General features: G+C 44.4%; 1 protein-coding gene and 2 long non-coding RNA genes across 18 annotated transcripts in view; 1 reads left to right on the top strand and 2 right to left on the bottom strand.

Moving 5' to 3' along the window:
• Positions 1 to 2,953: 2,953 nt before the first annotated feature.
• The window catches only part of LOC126983694 (protein lethal(2)essential for life-like), a 28,069-nt gene continuing 12,390 nt past the window's right edge, over positions 2,954 to 18,632 (bottom strand). Inside the window, exons 2-8 of one of the 7 annotated variants that reach the window (XR_007736146.1) lie at positions 14,515 to 14,702; positions 13,813 to 13,935; positions 13,096 to 13,185; positions 12,561 to 12,695; positions 7,752 to 7,943; positions 4,512 to 5,209; positions 2,954 to 4,371 (exon numbers count right to left, since the gene is read on the bottom strand). Coding sequence is in view for 6 of the 7 variants with exons in the window: in XM_050836725.1 (XP_050692682.1) it covers positions 5,048 to 5,209; positions 7,752 to 7,943; positions 12,561 to 12,695; positions 13,096 to 13,185; positions 13,813 to 13,935; positions 14,515 to 14,670 (858 nt within the window). In the remaining variant the exon portion in view is untranslated. Of the gene's footprint in view, positions 5,210 to 5,878; positions 5,975 to 7,751; positions 7,944 to 12,560; positions 12,696 to 13,095; positions 13,186 to 13,812; positions 13,936 to 14,514; positions 14,703 to 18,632 lie in introns of those variants that run through there. The other 6 variants (XM_050836728.1, XM_050836730.1, XM_050836725.1 and 3 more) reach the window with 6 other exon arrangements.
• Positions 9,237 to 11,567, bottom strand: LOC126983695 (uncharacterized). Of its 10 annotated transcripts, none has more exons than XR_007736158.1 (4): positions 11,378 to 11,566; positions 10,885 to 11,241; positions 10,563 to 10,841; positions 9,237 to 10,520 (listed from the first exon to the last, which is right to left on the bottom strand). It is a non-coding gene; the product is annotated as an uncharacterized LOC126983695 (long non-coding RNA). The 10 variants fall into 10 exon arrangements; XR_007736154.1 differs by having other exon boundaries at positions 9,249 to 9,302; positions 9,559 to 10,841; XR_007736148.1 differs by having other exon boundaries at positions 9,237 to 10,841; positions 11,378 to 11,567.
• LOC126983696 (uncharacterized) overlaps positions 12,579 to 18,632 on the top strand; it is a 10,477-nt gene continuing 4,423 nt past the window's right edge. Inside the window, exon 1 of the long non-coding RNA XR_007736159.1 lies at positions 12,579 to 12,726. This is a non-coding gene — a long non-coding RNA (uncharacterized LOC126983696). The remainder of the gene's footprint in view (positions 12,727 to 18,632) is intronic.

The raw sequence follows: 18,632 nt of genomic DNA, 5'->3' as shown, positions 1-18,632 counted from the left end.
TCATTACGTTGGTTTATGGAAATTATTTATATAGGTATTAAGGTAGAAGACACTGATTCCTTATATGCTTGGTTCTGTAACATTAGATAGGAAGAGAAACAGGTATTTTGGTACTGAAGTAGGTAGTTTTGAATGTTAACGAGCACTGAGTCATTATGTTGGCTTTTGGTAATTGTTCATATAATAAGGTAGAAGACACTGATATTTATGCCTTATACGCTTGGTTCTGTAACATTAGATAGGAAGAAAGAAACGGGCGGTGATTAGGTATTGAAGTGGGTAGTTTTGAATGTTAACGAGCACTGAGTCATTCATCGTTGGTTTATGGGAATTGTTTATATATTATGGCAAAATACACTGTTATTCATGCTTATACGCTTGGTTCTGTAACATTATATTGGAAGGAAGAGAACTAGTGGTGACGAGGTACTGAAGTGGGTAGTCTTTTAATGTTAACAAGCACAGAGTCGTTTCATTGTTGGTTTATGGGAATTGTTTATATGTCAAGGCAGAAGACACTGTTATTTAAGACTTATAAGCTTGGTTCTATGTTATTAGCTTGGCGATGAGAGAAGTAAAGTTATAATTAGGTACTAAAGGGTCGTCAGTTCTGAATCTTAACGAGCATAGTTGAATGATCGTTATAATTGATTCTATTTTAATGTATCAACGTAGAATATACTTACTTATACCTAATTATACGTTTGGCCCATTAATGTTGCCGGGAAAGTGAGAGAAGTCGGTAATAATGAAGTACTGATTAGGTCGTTAGTTCTGAATCTTAACAAGCATAGTTAAATGATCGCTATAATTGATTCTATTTTAATGTATCAACGTAGAATATACTTACTTATACCTGATTATACGTTTGTCCCATTAATGTTGCCGGGAAAGTGAGAGAAGTCGGTAATAATGAAATAATGAATTAGGTCGTTAGCTCTGAATCTTAACGAGCATAGTTGAATGATCGATATAATTGAGTCTATTTTAATGTATCAACGTAGAATATACTTACTTATACCTGATTATACGTTTGTCCCATTAATGTTGCCGGGAAAGTGAGAGAAGTCGGTAATAATGAAGTACTGAATTAGATTGTTTGTTTTGAAAGTTAACGAGCACAGAGTTGAATGACCGTTGGCTTAGTTGATTATATTTTAATGTATCAACGTAGAATATACTTACTTATGCCTAATTATACGCTTGGTCCATTAATGTTGCCGGGGAAGGGACAGAAATAGGTAATAATGAGGTATTGAATTAGGTAGTTTGTTTTGAATGTTAACGAGCACAGAGTTGAATGATCGTTATTGTTGATTATATTTTAATGTATCAACGTAGAATACTTAATTATGCCTAATTATACGTTTGGTCCATTAATGTTGCCGGGGGAAGTAAGAAATGAAAAAATGAGGTATGGAAATGGGTAGTTTTGAATGTTAACGAGCACCTAGTTGTCTGGTCGTTAGTTTGGTAGATTCTTTGTGTATATAGACGTAGAATTCACTGTTGTTTTTGCCTACTTATACGCTTGGTTCTGTGTTATTAGCTTGGATGTGAGAAATAGGTGTTGAGGGACTGAAGTGGGTAGATCTTTAATATTAACGAGCACAGATTTGAGGGATTGTTAGGTTGATTTCTCTCTATATATTAACGTGGGATATACAGTTGTCTGTTTGTGTCACCTTGATTATGCAAAATATTCTCGGGTGTGCTCGTGGCCAGGTGAGAACAGGTAAACTGAGTGATGAAACTGGTATTTATAGACTTGAACGAGCTAGTTGATGGTGGTTCAGTTTTTATTTGTATATATTTAACGTAGAATACTTATGTTTCTTACCTTTTTTATAAATATCACAAGAGGTGTTCGTAGGCAGGTGAGCAAAGGTAAATTAAGGGATGAAACAGGTACTTACAGACAGAACGAGCTAGTTAGTGGTGCTTCAGTTTTTATTTGTATATATTTAACGTAGAATACTTATGTTTCTTACCTTTTTTATAAATATCTCAAGAGGTGTTCGTGGGCAGGTGAGCAAAGGTAAATTAAGGGATGAAACGGGTACTTACAGATAAAACGAGCTAGTTAACTCAATGATACTTGGTTAACTTTTATTGATATTGACTATTTGTACTCCTGTTGCATTGCTTACTCATTTCCTGAAGGTGTTTCTGAGCAGGTGAGAAAGGGTAAGGTGATATGCTGGGTAGGTTTACGTGGACAGCGATGGAGGCCGACGACAGTGAGAGTAAAGGGCAGTTATATGATTCGTTGTTTCAAGTCGGCAGGCGAACGAGCGAGTGAGTGAAGTAACCGCTTGTTCCATAATTATATACTTTGGTGTTCCTGATGGTTGTGGTGACGGGGGTGGAGTAGTGGAAAGAGGAGAACTGGGAAAACAACGAGGAATGGAGGGAGGAAGAGGAGGAAAGAGAAGAGGTAGTGAAAGGAGGAGGAGGAGGGGGGGCGAAAGTGCAAGCAGGAAGAAGGGGAAGGAGAGAACAGGCAATAAAATGACGCTTGTTAAGAGTAGAAGAATTAAAAACGACGCGGGATGGAAGGTGAAAGGAGAGAGAGAGAGGAAGGGCAATGAAAGGAGAAGGGGGAGGAGATAACAGGCAATAAAATGACGCTTGTTAAGAGTAGAAGAATTAAAAACAAAGCGGAATGGAAGGAGAAAGGAGAGAGAGGAAGGGCAATGAAAGGAGAAGGGGGAGGAGATAACTGGCAATAAAATGACGCTTGTTAAGAGTAGAAGAATTAAAAACAAAGCGGAATGGAAGGAGAAAGGAGAGAGAGAGAGGAAGGGGAATGAAAGGAGAAGGGGGAGGAGAGAACAGACAATGAAATGATACTTATTAAAGAGTAGGAAAGACAAAACAATCGTATTTCACCTTCTGGAATATATATTTTAAACCGTTAACTAAGAAAGGATAAGAAATAAACACCGCCTGCTAAATTCAGTCACCTTTTAATCATCAAATATGTATCAAACAGTAATTTATTTCTTTGTCTTTGTGTTACGATAAAAACCACTTTTCCTTCCCTCCCTCCTCCTCCTCCTCCTCCTCACCCTATCTTAACACCTCAAAGCATCTTGTTCAGTGCGAGTTCCACATATATTCCACAGCGATTCCCACACCTTAGATGGCGCATGTGGGCGGGTGAAGGCATTGGTTAAGGTTTTGGGGAAGGAGAGAGAGGGCCAGGTGTTGTGATGGTGGTGGGGGTGGGGTGGGGTAAGGTGTGGCTAACTATGTGGTGGAGTGGGTAAGAGTGGTGGTGGAGTGTGACCGCTTGTGTGGTGGAGGTGGAAAGGGCGAAAATGGTAGTGTTGGTGGTTATGTGGTGGTGGTGGTTATGTGGTGGAGAGGAAGAGAGTGGGGGTCTGATGCGGTGATGCTGGTGCTGGTAGGCTGTGACAGGGATGTGGTTGTTTTAGCATGAGGGACTGGACATGTGGCTGGGTGTAGTGGGAGGTGTATGTTGGAGTATGAGGAGGACACGTTTAAGAGCAGTGGGTGGGAAATGGTGTTAAACCGAAGCTGTATAATCAATGGGATGGGTGTGAGTGTATGGGCGTGGGTGGGTGGGTGTATGTATGGGTTAAACAATGATAGTAATGTGAGAATTTAATGCGGTTTAGGTCCAAAGGAATACAGAAATAAATGGGTAATCAAAGAAAAGTAAGGTCAGGGGAAATTTATGGATTTAACAATGATAGTTATGTGGGAATTGAATGCGGTTTAGGTCCAAAGGAATACAGAAATAAATGGGTAATAAACGAAAAATTAAGGTCGGGAGAAATACATAAATTGATTGGTAATAAAATGAGCGGGGTATGACACATGGTGGAATTTCTTGCTTAACTGTAAATGTGAGAATATTTAACTAAAGATTACATATTTATTTTTTCGTACCTAAATAAGAAAGTAGAATCATACACACTTTTTTCCCTAAGTCGTATCATAAGAGTATTTGTTGACGAATGGAGATATTTTTGTGGGAGATGAAAAAAATTATTTCCCCAATTATTAAAGAAGTGTATGGTATTAGCATCATACACAATTTTTTTTTAAAGCGTATGACAAGATTGTAATTTTTTATATATTCTTGGAGATATTTTTGATGGAGAAGATCAATTTGTCTCCCCATAACCAATTTATTTCCCTTAAGACTCATATCAACAGATTTTTGATGGAGATAAAATATTTGGCTCCCCATACGCAATTTCCCTTAAAACGTATATAGAGTTTTTTAATGGGGAGATAAAGATGTCTCCCCGTACTCATTTCCCTTAAGACATATCGAGAGATTTTTGATGGAGAGATAAATAAGATGTCTCCCCATACTCAACTTATTTCCCTTAAGACCTATATCAAGAGAGACTTTTGATGGGGAGCTAATAAATTTCTCCCCCCCACGCAATTTGCTTCCCTTAAGACATATATCAAGAAAGACTTTTGATGGGGAGATAAAAAAAATTCTCCCCACAATTTATTTCCCTTCGGACGCATATCAAGAAAGACTTTTGATGGGGAGATAAAAAAAATTCTCCCCACACAATTTATTTCCCTTAAGACGCATATCAAGAAAGATTTTTGATGGGGAGATAATAAATTTGTCTCCCAACACGCAATATACTACCCTTAAGACCTATATCAAGAGAGACTTTTGATGGGGAGATAAAAAAAATCTCTCCCCTAAAGACGTATATTAAAGATTTTTGATATGGGGAGATAAAATATTTGGCTCCCCATACGCAATATCCCTTAAAACGTATATCAGAGATTTTTGCTGGGGATAAAAAAAAATTCTCCCCCCACAATTAATTCACCTTCTGACGTATATCAAGAAAGATTTTTGATATGGGGAGATAATATATTTGTCTCCTCACACTCAGTTTTTGATATGGGGAGATCAAAATTCCTCCCCGCACACATTTTTATCCTTAAGACGTAACATAAGAGTATTTGAGTTTTTTTTTCACGAGTATCCTTGGTGGAGAGATCCGTGGTGGGGAGGATAACGCCTTGGTGGTCACCCCGCTCACTTGCTCCCCCCGCCCGGCAGCTTGAGGTTGACATTGTCGTGGGAGAAGACGAGGCGATCCTGCATATCCTTAGCCATGTCGCCGAAGGAGGAGTCGACGTTGGAGGAGAAGTTTGAGGACGAGGTGGAGGAGAAGGTGGAGGAGGACGACATGGAGACCTTTAGTAGTGGAGGGGCGGGGAGAGGAGACGAGATTAGTGGCGGTGGTGGCGCTGACTGGCGGAGATTAATGGATTAGCGTGAGACTGGAGGAGGAGGAGAGAGTGGAGGTGGCGTGGAGAAGTGGAGGATAACGTACACTTAGAGAAGAGGTGGTTATTTAATTACAGGAACACGGACGAGCCTCATTAAAAGAAAGCCAGAATATCTACACAATCACCAACGCACACTAGAACAATGAAAAAATATCCCTACTAAGACTTCAAGGTCCTTAGTGGGTGGAGTTTCTCATTAGGTAAAGGCCAGGATTCGAACCAAGGAATACAGAAATAAATGGGAAAAAAACGAAGAATTAAGGTCAGGGGAAATTTATTAATTGATTGGTAATAAAATGAGCGGGGTATGACGCATGGTGGAATTTCTTGCTTAACCGTAAAAGAGTAAGAACATTTAATTAAAGAATACATATTTATTTTTCCGTACCTAAATAAGAAAGTCCGTATATTGGTAGTTAGACACGCTAGCCAACATCAGGTGACTATATATATATACGTATTCTCCCTCCCATATCGACCCCTTGAAGGTTTACTGTTTACTAGTATTTATATCGTTCTAGTGTGCATTGCGTGAGCGTGAGAAAATCCTGGAAACTAAAAGCCGTGCTACATCGCTTTGAAGAATTACCATAGCTGGCGTTTCTTATGACAGACAGATTAACTAGAAGTCGGAGGACGAGGAGAAGGTGGAGGTCGATGACACAGAGACCTGGAGACGTGGAGGTACAGGTGGAGGGAGAAAAGGAGATTAGATTAGCCTTGGAACCCATTATGTCACGGGGATCTCTGTTGTGGTGTTTGTGGCTTAGGGACTTGGCTTATCGATGTGGTGAGTGTGGTGAGTCTGTGTGTGTGTTGACTGGTGACTGTATTGGCTGTGTGTGTGTGTGGCTGGCTTTGTAGAGTGGTGTGAAGTGGCGTTGTGTGGTGTGGTGTGAAGGGTCAGTGGTCGTGAGTCAGTTGTTTCAGTGTGAGGGACCAGAATCTCGGGGCAGAGGCAAGACTAAAATACCACAAATGCTCTGCTCTAATATCAACTAATGATTCAAATATGTACACTAATAAAAAATCTCAAGGGGCAGGTCTGTACTGGGGTCAACTCTAACTTAGGTCAACTAACTTAGGTCAACTCTCGCGGGATCAAGTCTCAAGCTAAAACTTTCAAGGCAAAGGTTCAAGGGTCAAATCACAACACTAAACTGAAGGGTCAAACTTGTGGGGTCTCGTCTTGCGGGTCAAATCTCTTGCTACAATTTCCAGGGTCAAACTTTGGGGTGTGGGAGGGTCAGACTCTAAGAAATAGGATGTCAAGGGTCAGATCTAAGGGCCGGGAAAGATCTATGGTACGGGAAACTTTTGGGGGGGGGGGGGGGGGAACTGGGCATCTGACGTCATGTATCAGATGACAGGAATGAAAGGTGGTGAGAAACAGGTGACTGTATTGAAAGTAGGCTCAGCGCTGCTTTAGGCCTTCAGTTTTGCTTCTGCACAGTGAAAAAGAGGCTGAGCGGTTCACGTGTGGCGGCTCAGAAGCTTTGCGTCAAAAAAGTTTGCTTGGCAAATGAGTTCATCGTGTGGAGGATACAGGAAGGACCGCAGGGCCGGTCAGGGACCTCCACCAGAGATTGTTCATTATTATTGATCATGAGAGGAACACTTTAAACTCGTGTCTGATATAAAGTCAACAGTGCACTAAATGAAATTAAGGCATTCCAAGGACATCTACCATAGATATGGCCATAGAAATGGCCTGTACAGGCCAGGCAGGCAAACAAAGGCCTCATCCAGAGGTGGGAACAGTGCCGGTCATGAGATAATGAAAAAGCCATGTCAGATTCAGAGAGTCCTGGCGGTGTGCCAACACCAGGTGACCGCTGGAAGGTGGAGTGTCGTGCAGACTGTACAGTGCTTACCAGTGGAGGGGTGAGGGAGTGGAGGCACGGTGGACTCTTGCATCACTATGCTGCGGGGCCGGATATAGGGTCGTAGGGTCCCCAGGGCCGCGGCGCGGGGCACTGGGCTGAGGCAATCATTAAAATCATTTGGCAAGCTTATCTGCGCCGGTTAGGCGTCTTACTATTGAGCCATTCGGATACCGCCGCCGCGGGGCTCCCGCGCCAAAGATGTAATTTTGAGCCTTGAAAAAATTGTTAAATGTTGAGTGTACAGACTGCCGCGCCGTGACGGCCCCACGCCCTGCTGTGTGTGGCCCCGGGCCCCGTGACGCAGCCATCCGGCCCCGCCAAGCCGGACGGAGGAAGGGGGGAGGAGGAGGAGAACAGGCAGCTGTTCCGGTGCTTGCCGCAGGCAGGGTGAGGGAGTGGAGGCGGGGGAGGGGGACTTGCATTACCAAGAGGGACGGGTGAGAGGGGGGGGGCAGGCGTGGACTTGTGCAGAACAAAGTGCCTGGGAGGAGGAGGAGGAGGGGGGGGCGGTGCAGGCCGGTGCAGGGCAGGCAGAAACTAAGAAAAATTTCCCGTTCATACCTTTTTGACGCTGCTGACTGATTGGGTGACTGACTGACTGACGGATTGACTGACGGACTGACTGACCTTCTTCACAGAGCTTGAGGATTGCTGGACGGAGGAGTTGGACGACTGCTGCACCGACGAGGACTGCTGCTGCTGCACGGAGGACTGGTTGGAGGTGAGGGCGCCGGCGGGCTGGGCGCCGCCCTCCTGGGGGGAGAGGAGCGAGTGAGGAGGAGGAAAGAGGCTGGGAGGGAGTGTGGGACTGGGGACGTGGGTGAAGGAAGAAGGGGAGAGAGTGAGGAAAGCCCAAGACAGCAGGCATACGAACAAGGGAGTGAGGGAGGGGCTGGGGATGGCGCTGGGGCGTGGATGGGGGAAAACTGGGAGAAGGGAAGTAGGGCGAGGCAGAGTCTGGGGCATACGCTTCAGCTGTCGTGTGGTGAGTGCACGAGAGTGAATACGTGCATAGCCATCACTGTAAAAAATCTCTTCAATCTTCCATTTCATCTCCCATTAATGAGGTTTACCCGCATAGCAACGATAATATACACACCATTACTTATTTCCTCTTTTATTCTATTTCCAGAGCTGTGTGACCTGCCGTGCCCTCGCCTAGTGTCTGCAGTGCCGTGACCTCCCATTGGACAAGCAACTCCCTCCGATACCCGTCCCCTGCCCTGGTGTCCCAATGCCTGACCTGCCCCTCTCCCCTCCCAACCCATGCCTAGTGACACGAAGCTCCTATTCCATCTATTTAAGTGCCCATATTCGAAGTAAGGGCACGGAAATTAGCCTTGCCATTCTCCCCTCCTATCCCTTCCCTCTTCCAACCCGCCTCCCCTTTTCCCATAATTTTAAAACCATTCCCCATTTCTTCCCCATGTCCAGAGTTACAAGCTTCCTCCCCTTCCCTTACCCCTTCCTTTACATCCCTACCCTCCTAATGCGTGACTTACTCCTCCCCATCCTACCCCAGAATATTACAAATCCCCTCCCTAACTCTTTAACACCCAAAGTCAGTCACAAACATTTTCCCCTTCCTCCCTTCCTTTCCCCTTCCTTTACATCGCTACCCTCCTAACGTGTGACCTTCCCCCTTTCCCTTTCCTTACCTCCCTTCACACCTTTCTCCCCCAAGTTACCTGTCCTTCCTACCTGTATCCAGTCATCTTACCTTCATGCTAGTCCTGTCTACGTCATTACTAATAAGCTTTTCCTAGTCCACACCTATATTTCAGTCAATTATGTTTACCTAGTCCACCTATATCTAGTTATTTCTTACCTGCCTACCTCAGTCAATTAAGCCTACCTAGTCTATCATACCAAATTACGTCTTACCTAATCTACCTCATGTCTAGTTACATTCACACCTGTCTACCTCATAATCATTAATCCTATACCTGGTCAACCTCATACCTAATTACATTCACCTGTCCATCCCATCACCAATTAGCCCCAGTTCACCTGCCCACCTTGTTCCTAGTAAGTCCTCTAACCTGGTGACTAGATGAACCAGAGTGATCCATACCTGTGACTACCTGGTGACTGACTTTACCTGGTGACTGACTTTACCTGGTGACTGACTTTACCTGGTGACTGACTTTACCTGGTGACTGACTTTACCTGGTGACTGACTTTACCTGGTGACTGACTTTACCTGGTGACTGACTTTACCTGGTGACTGACTTTACCTGGTGACTGACTTTACCTGGTGACTGACTTTACCTGGTGACTGACTTTACCTGGTGACTGACTTTACCTGGTGACTGACTTTACCTGGTGACTGACTTTACCTGGTGACTGACTTTACCTGGTGACTGACTTTACCTGGTGACTGACTTTACCTGGTGACTGACTTACTTAATACTGGTGACTTAATACTGGTGACTTAATACTGGTGACTTAATACTGGTGACTTAATACTGGTGACTTAATACTGGTGACTTAATACTGGTGACTTAATACTGGTGACTTAATACTGGTGACTTAATACTGGTGACTTAATACTGGTGACTTAATACTGGTGACTTAATACTGGTGACTTAATACTGGTGACTTAATACTGGTGACTTAATACTGGTGACTTAATACTGGTGACTTAATACTGGTGACTTAATACTGGTGACTTAATACTGGTGACTTAATACTGGTGACTTAATACTGGTGACTTAATACTGGTGACTTAATACTGGTGACTTAATACTGGTGACTTAATACTGGTGACTTAATACTGGTGACTTAATACTGGTGACTTAATACTGGTGACTTAATACTGGTGACCTAATACTGGTGACCTAATACTGGTGACCTGATACTGGTAGTCCATAATACAAGAGGTTTTACACTGCCTCATTGTCTCCGTATATACCACTGTTCATATACCATCAGTTGCTTAATAGTCCTGGTAGTCAATAACATACCAGTGCTTAGAAATGGTAGCTACTTCATCATACCATTTGCCTCGTACTGGTCATCATCAATATACCAGTGACTCGTACCAAAGCTAGGAACTGTGCTGACTTGATCTGACATACCTGATAGTTACGGTAAATTCAGAGTGCCAGTGAGTGCCCAGTGAGCCCATACCAGTGATTTAATACCCGTGTGATAATTTAGGGATGCAAGGTAACTGGTGATTTAATGGTGCCTTGTGATCCCATGTCGGTGCTTAGTGATTCTATACCAGTGCCAGAGCTTGATACCAGTGAATGGTGCCAGATAGCTAAATACCAAGGACTTTTAACTAATACCAGTGCCAAATACCTTAATACCAGTGCCAAATACCTTAATACCAGTGGCAGATACCTTAATACCAGTGCCAAATACCTTAATACCAGTGTCAAATAATACCAGTGCCAAATAAATAATACCAGTGCCAAATAACTAATACCAGTGTCAAATAATACCAGTGCCTTTAATACCAGTGCCAAATAACTAATACCAGTGTCAAATAATACCAGTGCCAACTTATACCAGTGTCAAATAACTAATACCAGTGTCAAATAACTAATACCAGTGTCAAATAACTAATACCAGTGTCAAATAACTAATACCAGTGTCAAATAACTAATACCAGTGTCAAATAACTAATACCAGTGTCAAATACTTTAATACCAGTGTCAAATACTTTAATACCAGTGTCAAATACTTTAATACCAGTGCCAAATACTTTAATACCAGTGCCAAATACTTTAATACCAGTGCCAAATACTTTAATACCAGTGCCAAATACTTTAATACCAGTGCCAAATACTTTAATACCAGTGCCAAATACTTTAATACCAGTGCCAAATACTTTAATACCAGTGCCAAATACTTTAATACCAGTGCCAAATACTTTAATACCAGTGCCAAATACTTTAATACCAGTGCCAAATACTTTAATACCAGTGCCAAATACTTTAATACCAGTGCCAAATACTTTAATACCAGTGCCAAATACTTTAATACCAGTGCCAAATACTTTAATACCAGTGCCAAATACTTTAATACCAGTGCCATATAACTAATACCAGTGTCAAATAATACCAGTGTCAAATAATACCAGTACCAACTTATACCAGTGCCAGATAACACCAGTGTCAAATAACTAATACCAGTGTCAACTAATACCAGTGCCAGATAATACCAGTGCCAAATACTTTAATACCAGTGCCAAATACTTTAATACCAGTGCCAAATACTTTAATACCAGTGCCAAATACTTTAATACCAGTGCCAAATACTTTAATACCAGTGCCAAATACTTTAATACCAGTGCCAAATACTTTAATACCAGTGCCAAATACTTTAATACCAGTGCCAAATACTTTAATACCAGTGCCAAATAACTAATACCAGTGCCAAAAATAATACCAGTGCCAAATAACAAATACCAGTGCTAGATAATACCAGTGCCAAATACCTTAATACCAGTGAAATAAGAATGAGAATGCACCTGTGATTGATTAGGAATGGACCTGTGATTAACTACTACCTGTGACTAATTAGGAATACCTGTGACTAATTACCTGCGACAAGACCAAAGACTAATTATATCCCAGTCTTCCAATTTTCACCTTACCAGGAACAAGGTGGGCTAGTGACTAACAGCTATCATCATCATCCATCATCATCATCACCATCATTATCGTCTAACCAATCATCGTAATCCTAATAATTTTTCTATCTTCATCCTAGTCTTTATAACCCTAATCATCATCATCATTATCTGTGTACTTGTTATTAGTTCTCCGGTGATCTAATTAGTGATATGAATTGCCAAAGAGTAATATTAATTTCATTGTATTTCCGACTCCTTTTCTTTCCCCTCCTGTCACCCTTCTGCCCAGCCTCGCATCCCTGCTCATCCTAGTCACTCCAGCATCCCTGCCCTGCCCTCCCTCACCTTCCCCTGCCCTCCCCCATCTTCCACCTCCTCTCACCCCCTCATCTCCTGCCCTCACCTCTCATCTCTTCCTGCCCCCCCTCATCTCCTGCCCTCCCCTCTCATCATCTCCTCCCCTCCCCCCTCATCTTCTCCTCCCCTCCCCCCTCATCTTCTCCTCCCTTCATCGCCTCCTACTCTCCACCATCTTCCACTTACCCTCCCCCCATTTTCCCCTACCCTCCCCCATTTTCCCCTCCCCTCCCCCATTTTCCCCTACCCTCCCATTTCCCTACCTCCCCATTTTCCCTCCCTCCCCATTTTCCCCTACCCTCCCCCATTTTCCCCTCCCCTCCCCCATTTTCCCCTCCCCTCCCCCATTTTCCCCTACCCTCCCCCATTTTCCCCTACCCTCTCCCATTTTCCCCTGCCCTCCCCTGTCACCCCCCGTCACCTACCCTCTTGGGGGCGCGGACGGTCAGCACGCCGTCCTTGGAGAGAGCGGTGCTGACGGAGTCGATGTCGGCACCGTTGGGCAGCGTGAACTCTTTGTAGAAGGACTTGGACGACACGGAAGAGCCGTCCTCGGATTGCTGCGGCGAGGAACGAAGGAGAGAAAACGGGGTGAGTGCTGGCTTGATGTTGTCTGTTTTACATTTTTACTTCATCTTTATTTGGACACATTTAGTTTTGTTGAATTTGAATTGAAAAAGCTTGCAGAAGGAAAGGAGGTGAGCGATAGGTTTGCTGTCTTTCTTTAATCTGCAACCGAGACATTTGATTTTGTTGTTGTGTTTGTGTTGAAAAGAGAAAAGAAGGAAGATTTTTTTTACGTGTAACTGTACAAGGAAACTTTTTTGTCGTATGCATTGGAAGAAAACAGTCTGGGTAAAGCTAAAGGGAAGAAAATGAGAGTACGTTACATGGAAGGAAGGGGAGACAAAGGTAAAGTTATTAGGACAGGTAAATTCGTCAACAGGTGTGTGGACTCACCTTGTGATACTTGCCCTCCACCACGACGCGGTCCTCAACCACACGCACTTGCAGGTCGTTGGGGGAGAAGTCCTTCACGTCCATCACAGCCTGGGGGGGGGAGGAAGGCTGTTAGGACCGTATTCTCAAACTTTGCGGGGCTTAAACACACCTGAACGTGGTAATGAACGTACTGGTATTCATTTGGTGGTGTTTAATATTGGAACGTGGCTAAGAACGGTTCTGTACATGGTGATTCTTAAAACATTCTCATCCGTTACTGGTCTAAGATAAAGGCCTTTCCCAACGTCCTCCACTTCTTTCTGGTGTTAGTGTGCTCCATCCTGCTGTCTGTAATATGTCTGTAGTATGGGAAGGTGGATAAGAACGGTTCTGTACATAGTGATTCTTAAAACATTCTCATCCGTTACTGGTCTAAGATAAAGGCCTTTCCTAACGTCCCCCACTTCTTTCTGGTGTTAGTGTGCTCCATCCTGCTCATTTCGTCCTAGGTCTGCCCTGACTTCTACAATTCTAAGGTCGCCACTCTGTAACTTTCACTGTCCTACTGTTTGTCCGTCTGTCACCTTGCCTACCCTTTGTGACCTGCTTTAGTTCATTTCTCGTTGTTGATCGTTACTGGATTACCTTCAACATTTCTCTACAACTACTACTACTACTACTACTACTACTACTATTACTATTACTACTACTACTACTACTACTACTCTCACCCACCTGGAACTTGCCGTCCTTCTCCGTGATCTGCAGGGCCTGGGAAGCGTACAGGTCCTCATCGATCTTGCTGCTGCGAATCTTGGTGTAGACATCGCGGCAGTGGTTGCGGGAGCCAACGTCCACCTGTCGAGGGAGGGACGTGTGAGAAGGGAGGAGGAGGCGGGACGTAGAGGAAGGGGTTGACTTGCGCGAAGAAAACGGGGGGTAGGGGGTAGGGGTGACATTAGGTTTGATATGAAAGCATGGAGGAGCAGGTAATGTGTTGGCTTTGGAGGAGGAAGTCTGCGATAGTGATTTAATACATTGCTTAAGACGTCCATAGCCTGCAAATGATTATAGTACAGGAACGATGAAGATACGGATAAGAGATGATGAAAAGGAGAATGAGGGAGGAGAATGAGGGAGGAGAATGAGGGAGGAGAATGAGGGAGGAGAATGAGGGAGGAGGATGAGGGAGGAGGATGAGGGAGGAGGATGAGGGAGGAGGATGAGGGAGGATGAATGAGGGAGGATGAATGAGGGAGGATGAATGAGGGAGGATGAATGAGGGAGGATGAATGAGGGAGGATGAATGAGGGAGGATGAATGAGGGAGGAGAATGAGGGAGGAGAATGAAGAGATGAAGCAAAGCTATAATGTCAACAGCAATGGTAGCAATAACTCCTAGAACACGAGACAAACAGGTGAGGTCCGAACACCCACCTTGAGGCCCGTGTCGTCGAACTTGTCGAGGACGCCCTGCATGGCCTTGTCGAAGTCATCCCAAGCGTCGGTGAAGAAGGAGTCGTCGAAGAAGGACTCGCGTTTCACCACGCTCAGGGATTTTGTGGTCTTGGTGGTGGTGGTGGTGCTGGACATGATGGCGGCTGTGACTGACTTACTGGAGAGATCTGCGGGGGAGGAGAGGACGAGGATGAGTCATGGGGATAGTCTTGGAAATTTGTTTTTGCTGGGTGTTGAAAAGTATATTCGGGTCTACCGTTGAGGCCAAAAGCAAGCACATACACACACACACGCACACACACACACGCACAAACAGCTGATTTACACGGCTGCCAAATTCTCTGTTTCTTAGACATCATTCTTTTCCCAGTCTTTTATCTCCCTTTCGTCTCCCTTCCCCATTCTTTTTTTAACTTGCAATATTTTCTCACTTTTTTTTTAGCTTAGTCTCCCTCGAATGTTTTTAAAAAGGCTATTCGGAGCTGCACCTTCTTAATCTTCTAGTTTTCTTCCTCTTCCATTCCTTTACTTCCTTCCTATCTTTTCTTTATTTTCCTTTCCTCCTTTCTTTCCTTCTACTCCCCTATACTTTTCCCTTACTCCCTCCCTTCCTTTACTCATTCCCACTTCCTACATTCCTACTTCAATGGTTTTCCTCTGTAGAAAAAGTATATTCGGGTCCATAACATATCACAGAGACTTGCTGTAAACTCTCCCCTCATAGAGTTGGCTTCTGTCCATGGCTGCTATAAATGACGCCATGTGTATTACAATTAGTTATACGGGGTGACAGGAGGAGGAAGGAAGTAAGAGAGGAAGGAGGAGGAGGAGGAGGAAGAGAAGTGAGTAAGAGTAATGAGGAGGAGGAGGAGTGATGTATAGAAGGGGAATGGGGAAAAGGAATGAAGGTATGAAGTATATGAATGAGTGAAGAAAGAGAAGGAAGAAGGAGAGAGGGAGAAAGCAAAGGGTAGGGAAGGAAGGAAGGGAGGAAGGACAGAGGGAAAAAGCAAAGGATATGATAAAGTAACGTAGGAAAGGAGAGACAGGAAAAAAAACAGGAAAAGAATGAAAGGTAGAACATGAAGGGAAAAAAAACAGGAAAAAAAGTGAAGAAAAGAATAGAAGGAAAATTAAAATGAAGGAAAGGAAAAGGAAAGAGGAAAAGGAGGTTGAGGGACAGGTGTCGTATTTCAGGTAGGGAGGAAAGGGAAAGGAGGAGGGGGAGGAGGAGGAGGAGGAGGAGGAGAGGGGGGGGGCGACAACACCCCTAGAAAATCACGCGTACCCTAAGAGGAGGAGGAGGGGAGGAAGAAGAAGTAGAAGAGGTCGAGAGGGAGGGGGAGGAGGAGGAGGAGGAGGAGGAGGAGGGGTGAGTCAAGGCGCCAAAAATAAGTAACACCATCTCCTCCTCCTCCTCCTCCTCCTCCTCTTACTCTGGTTTAGTATTGCTCATTATTAAGGTCTTCTTAATGCTTCTCTCTCTCTCTCTCTCTCTCTCTCTCTCTCTCTCTCTCTCTCTCTCTCACCTGTCACAAGCTACTCAGGTGATTGCGAAGGTGACAAACAGGTAATTAAGTGTGTAAATAAGCTGATGATGATTGAAGAAAGTGAAAGGGGAAGAAAGGGAAGAAGAAAAGGAGGAGGAGGAGGAAAAGAAAGAGTGGAGGAGGAGGAAGAAAAGAGAAGGGAAGAAGGAAGAGGAGGAAAGGAAAGAGGAGAATGGAAGGAAAGGTAAAGTATGGTGATGATGGTGATGATGATGATGTATTAGTGGTGTTGATGTGTGTCTGTTATTTTAAAGTCATGTTTGTTTACACACACACACACACACACACACACACACACACACACACACACACACACACACACACACACGCACAAAAACAGCTGGCTCTTCGTGGTTGCCAACTTCTCCTCGCTTCTTAGATATCATTCTTTTTCCCTTCTTACTTTCCCCTTCCCCTTTCTTTCCCTTCCCTTTCGTTTCCCTTCCCCTCCTCCTCCCTTCCTCCTACCCCCTCTGCTTTCGTTCCCCTCCCTTACCCCTCCCTTCCGTTTCCCTTCCATTCCCCTTCCCCTTTCTTTCCCCTCCCTTTCGTTTCCCTTCCCCTCTTCCTCCCTTCCTTCTCCTACCCCCTCTCTTTCTTTCCCCTCCCTCTCGTTTCCCTTCCTTTCCCCTTCCTCCTTTTTTCCCCTTCCTTTCGTTTCCCTTCCTTTCCCCTTCCTTCTCTTTCCCCTCACTTTCGTTTCCCTTCCCCTCCTTCCCTCCTTTTCCTACGCCATCTTCTTTCCCTCTTCCCCTTCAATTTTTCTTCCCTTCTCTTGCCTTCCCCTCCATTTCCTTTTCTTATATTTCTCTTTCTGCTTCCTTTCCTTTTTTTCCTTTTTTCCGTTTTCCTTTCCTTCTCCTTCCTCCCTTCTTCCTTTGCACTCCTCCCTCCCTTCCTCTCCTCTACCTTTCATTTCCCTCCCTTTCCCTTCCTTCCCTACTTCAACTCCTTCCTCTCTTTCCCTCTCTTCACCCACATTCTATTCCTTTCATTCTTTCTTTCCTTCTCTTCCTCCTTCCTTTCATTCTTTTCCAATACTTTCCATCCTCCTCTTTCTTTCTTTTCCGTTTCTTTTCTCTTTTCTTCCTTCCCTTCCCATCGCTTCTTCCTTTCACTATTTCCTTTCCTTTCCTCTTCCTTTCCCTTCCTTTCCCTCTAATTTATCATCTTCTTTTATCTCTCCATTTATCTCTTGCATAATTTATCTATTCTGCTTTCAACCTGTCTGGCTCCTCCTCCTCCTCCTCCTCCTCCACCTCCTCCTCCTTTTTATCTTCCTCCTTTACACCCATATTTATCTTCCCATTCCACCTGCATGTCTCTTCCTCCTCCTCCTCCACCTCCTCCTCCTCCACCTCCTCCACCTCTTCCTCAAATCCGCCGAAACCAGATTGCCCACGTGCCCCAAATGTGTGTGTGTGTGTGTGTGTGTGTGTGTGTGTGTGTGTGTGTGTGTGTGTGTGTGTATCGGTTTGTCTTTTTCCGTTGTTCAGTTAGGGTCTCTCTCTCTCTCTCTCTCTCTCTCTCTCTCTCTCTCTCTCTCTCTCTCTCTCTCTCTCTCTCTCTCTGCTATATTTACTCAACAAAGTGTCTGCCTCTCTCCTCTGTATCTTGACACCCCTCCTCCTCCTCTTCCCCCTGTTTCGCTTCTTCCTCCCTTCCTTTTCCACCCCTCTTCCTCTCCCCTCCTCTCTCTCTCTCTCTCTCTCTCTCTCTCTCTCTCTCTCTCTCTCTCTCTCTCTCTCTCTCTCTCTCTCTCTCTCTCTCTCTCTCGCAAAAGCATAACATATTTGCCTTGTTTCTGCCTTGTTTCTGTATTTCCTTGATAAGTGGTGGTGGTGTTGTTGTTGTTGGTGGTGGTGGTGGATTTGGTGGTGGTGGTGGTGGTGGTGATGGTGGTTGTCAATTCATAATATCAGTGTATGGTGTGTGTGTGTGTGTGTGTGTGTGTGTGTGTGTGTGTGTGTGTGTGTGTGTGTGTGTGTGTGCATTTACCTGTCAATTCACAAGTACAATGACCTCTCTTCACCCTCTCCTCCTCCTCCTCCTCGTATTCCTCCATAACTCCTCCTCTTTACGTCATTCCTTTCCTCCCCTCTTCCTCCCTCCTTTCCTCCCTCTTGTCTATAATCTTTCTCCTCCTCCTCCCTTCCTCCCCTCCTCTCAATAACTCCTCCTCGTAACCTCTTTTCTCCCCTCTTCTTCCTCTCCTCCTGTCCCCTTTCTCTCCTTCTTCCTCTCTTTTGTCTCCTCCTTTCCTCTGATCATCCATTTTTCTCTCCTCCTTTTTCTCTCCCCTCTCTTTCCTATCTCCATTTTCTCTCCTTATCTTGTTTCTTCTCCCATTTCTCTCCCTCTCTTTCTCTTCCCTTCCCTTCTCTCTCCCTATCCCTTCCTTATCCCTCCCCTCCCCTTTCTTCTCCTTCCCTTTCTCCTCCTCCCTTCTTTCTCTCCCCTCCCTTTCTCCTCCTTCCTTTCCTCCCCTCTTTCTCTCCCCTCTCCCCCTTCTCTCCCTTTCTGTCTTCTTAGATCAATAGCCAACTG

The sequence above is a fragment of the Eriocheir sinensis genome, chromosome 54 (genome assembly GCF_024679095.1).
Source record: "Eriocheir sinensis breed Jianghai 21 chromosome 54, ASM2467909v1, whole genome shotgun sequence".
In the NCBI taxonomy this organism is placed as follows: Eukaryota; Metazoa; Arthropoda; class Malacostraca; order Decapoda; family Varunidae; genus Eriocheir; species Eriocheir sinensis.
This window is presented reverse-complemented; position numbering and strand designations above follow the sequence as displayed.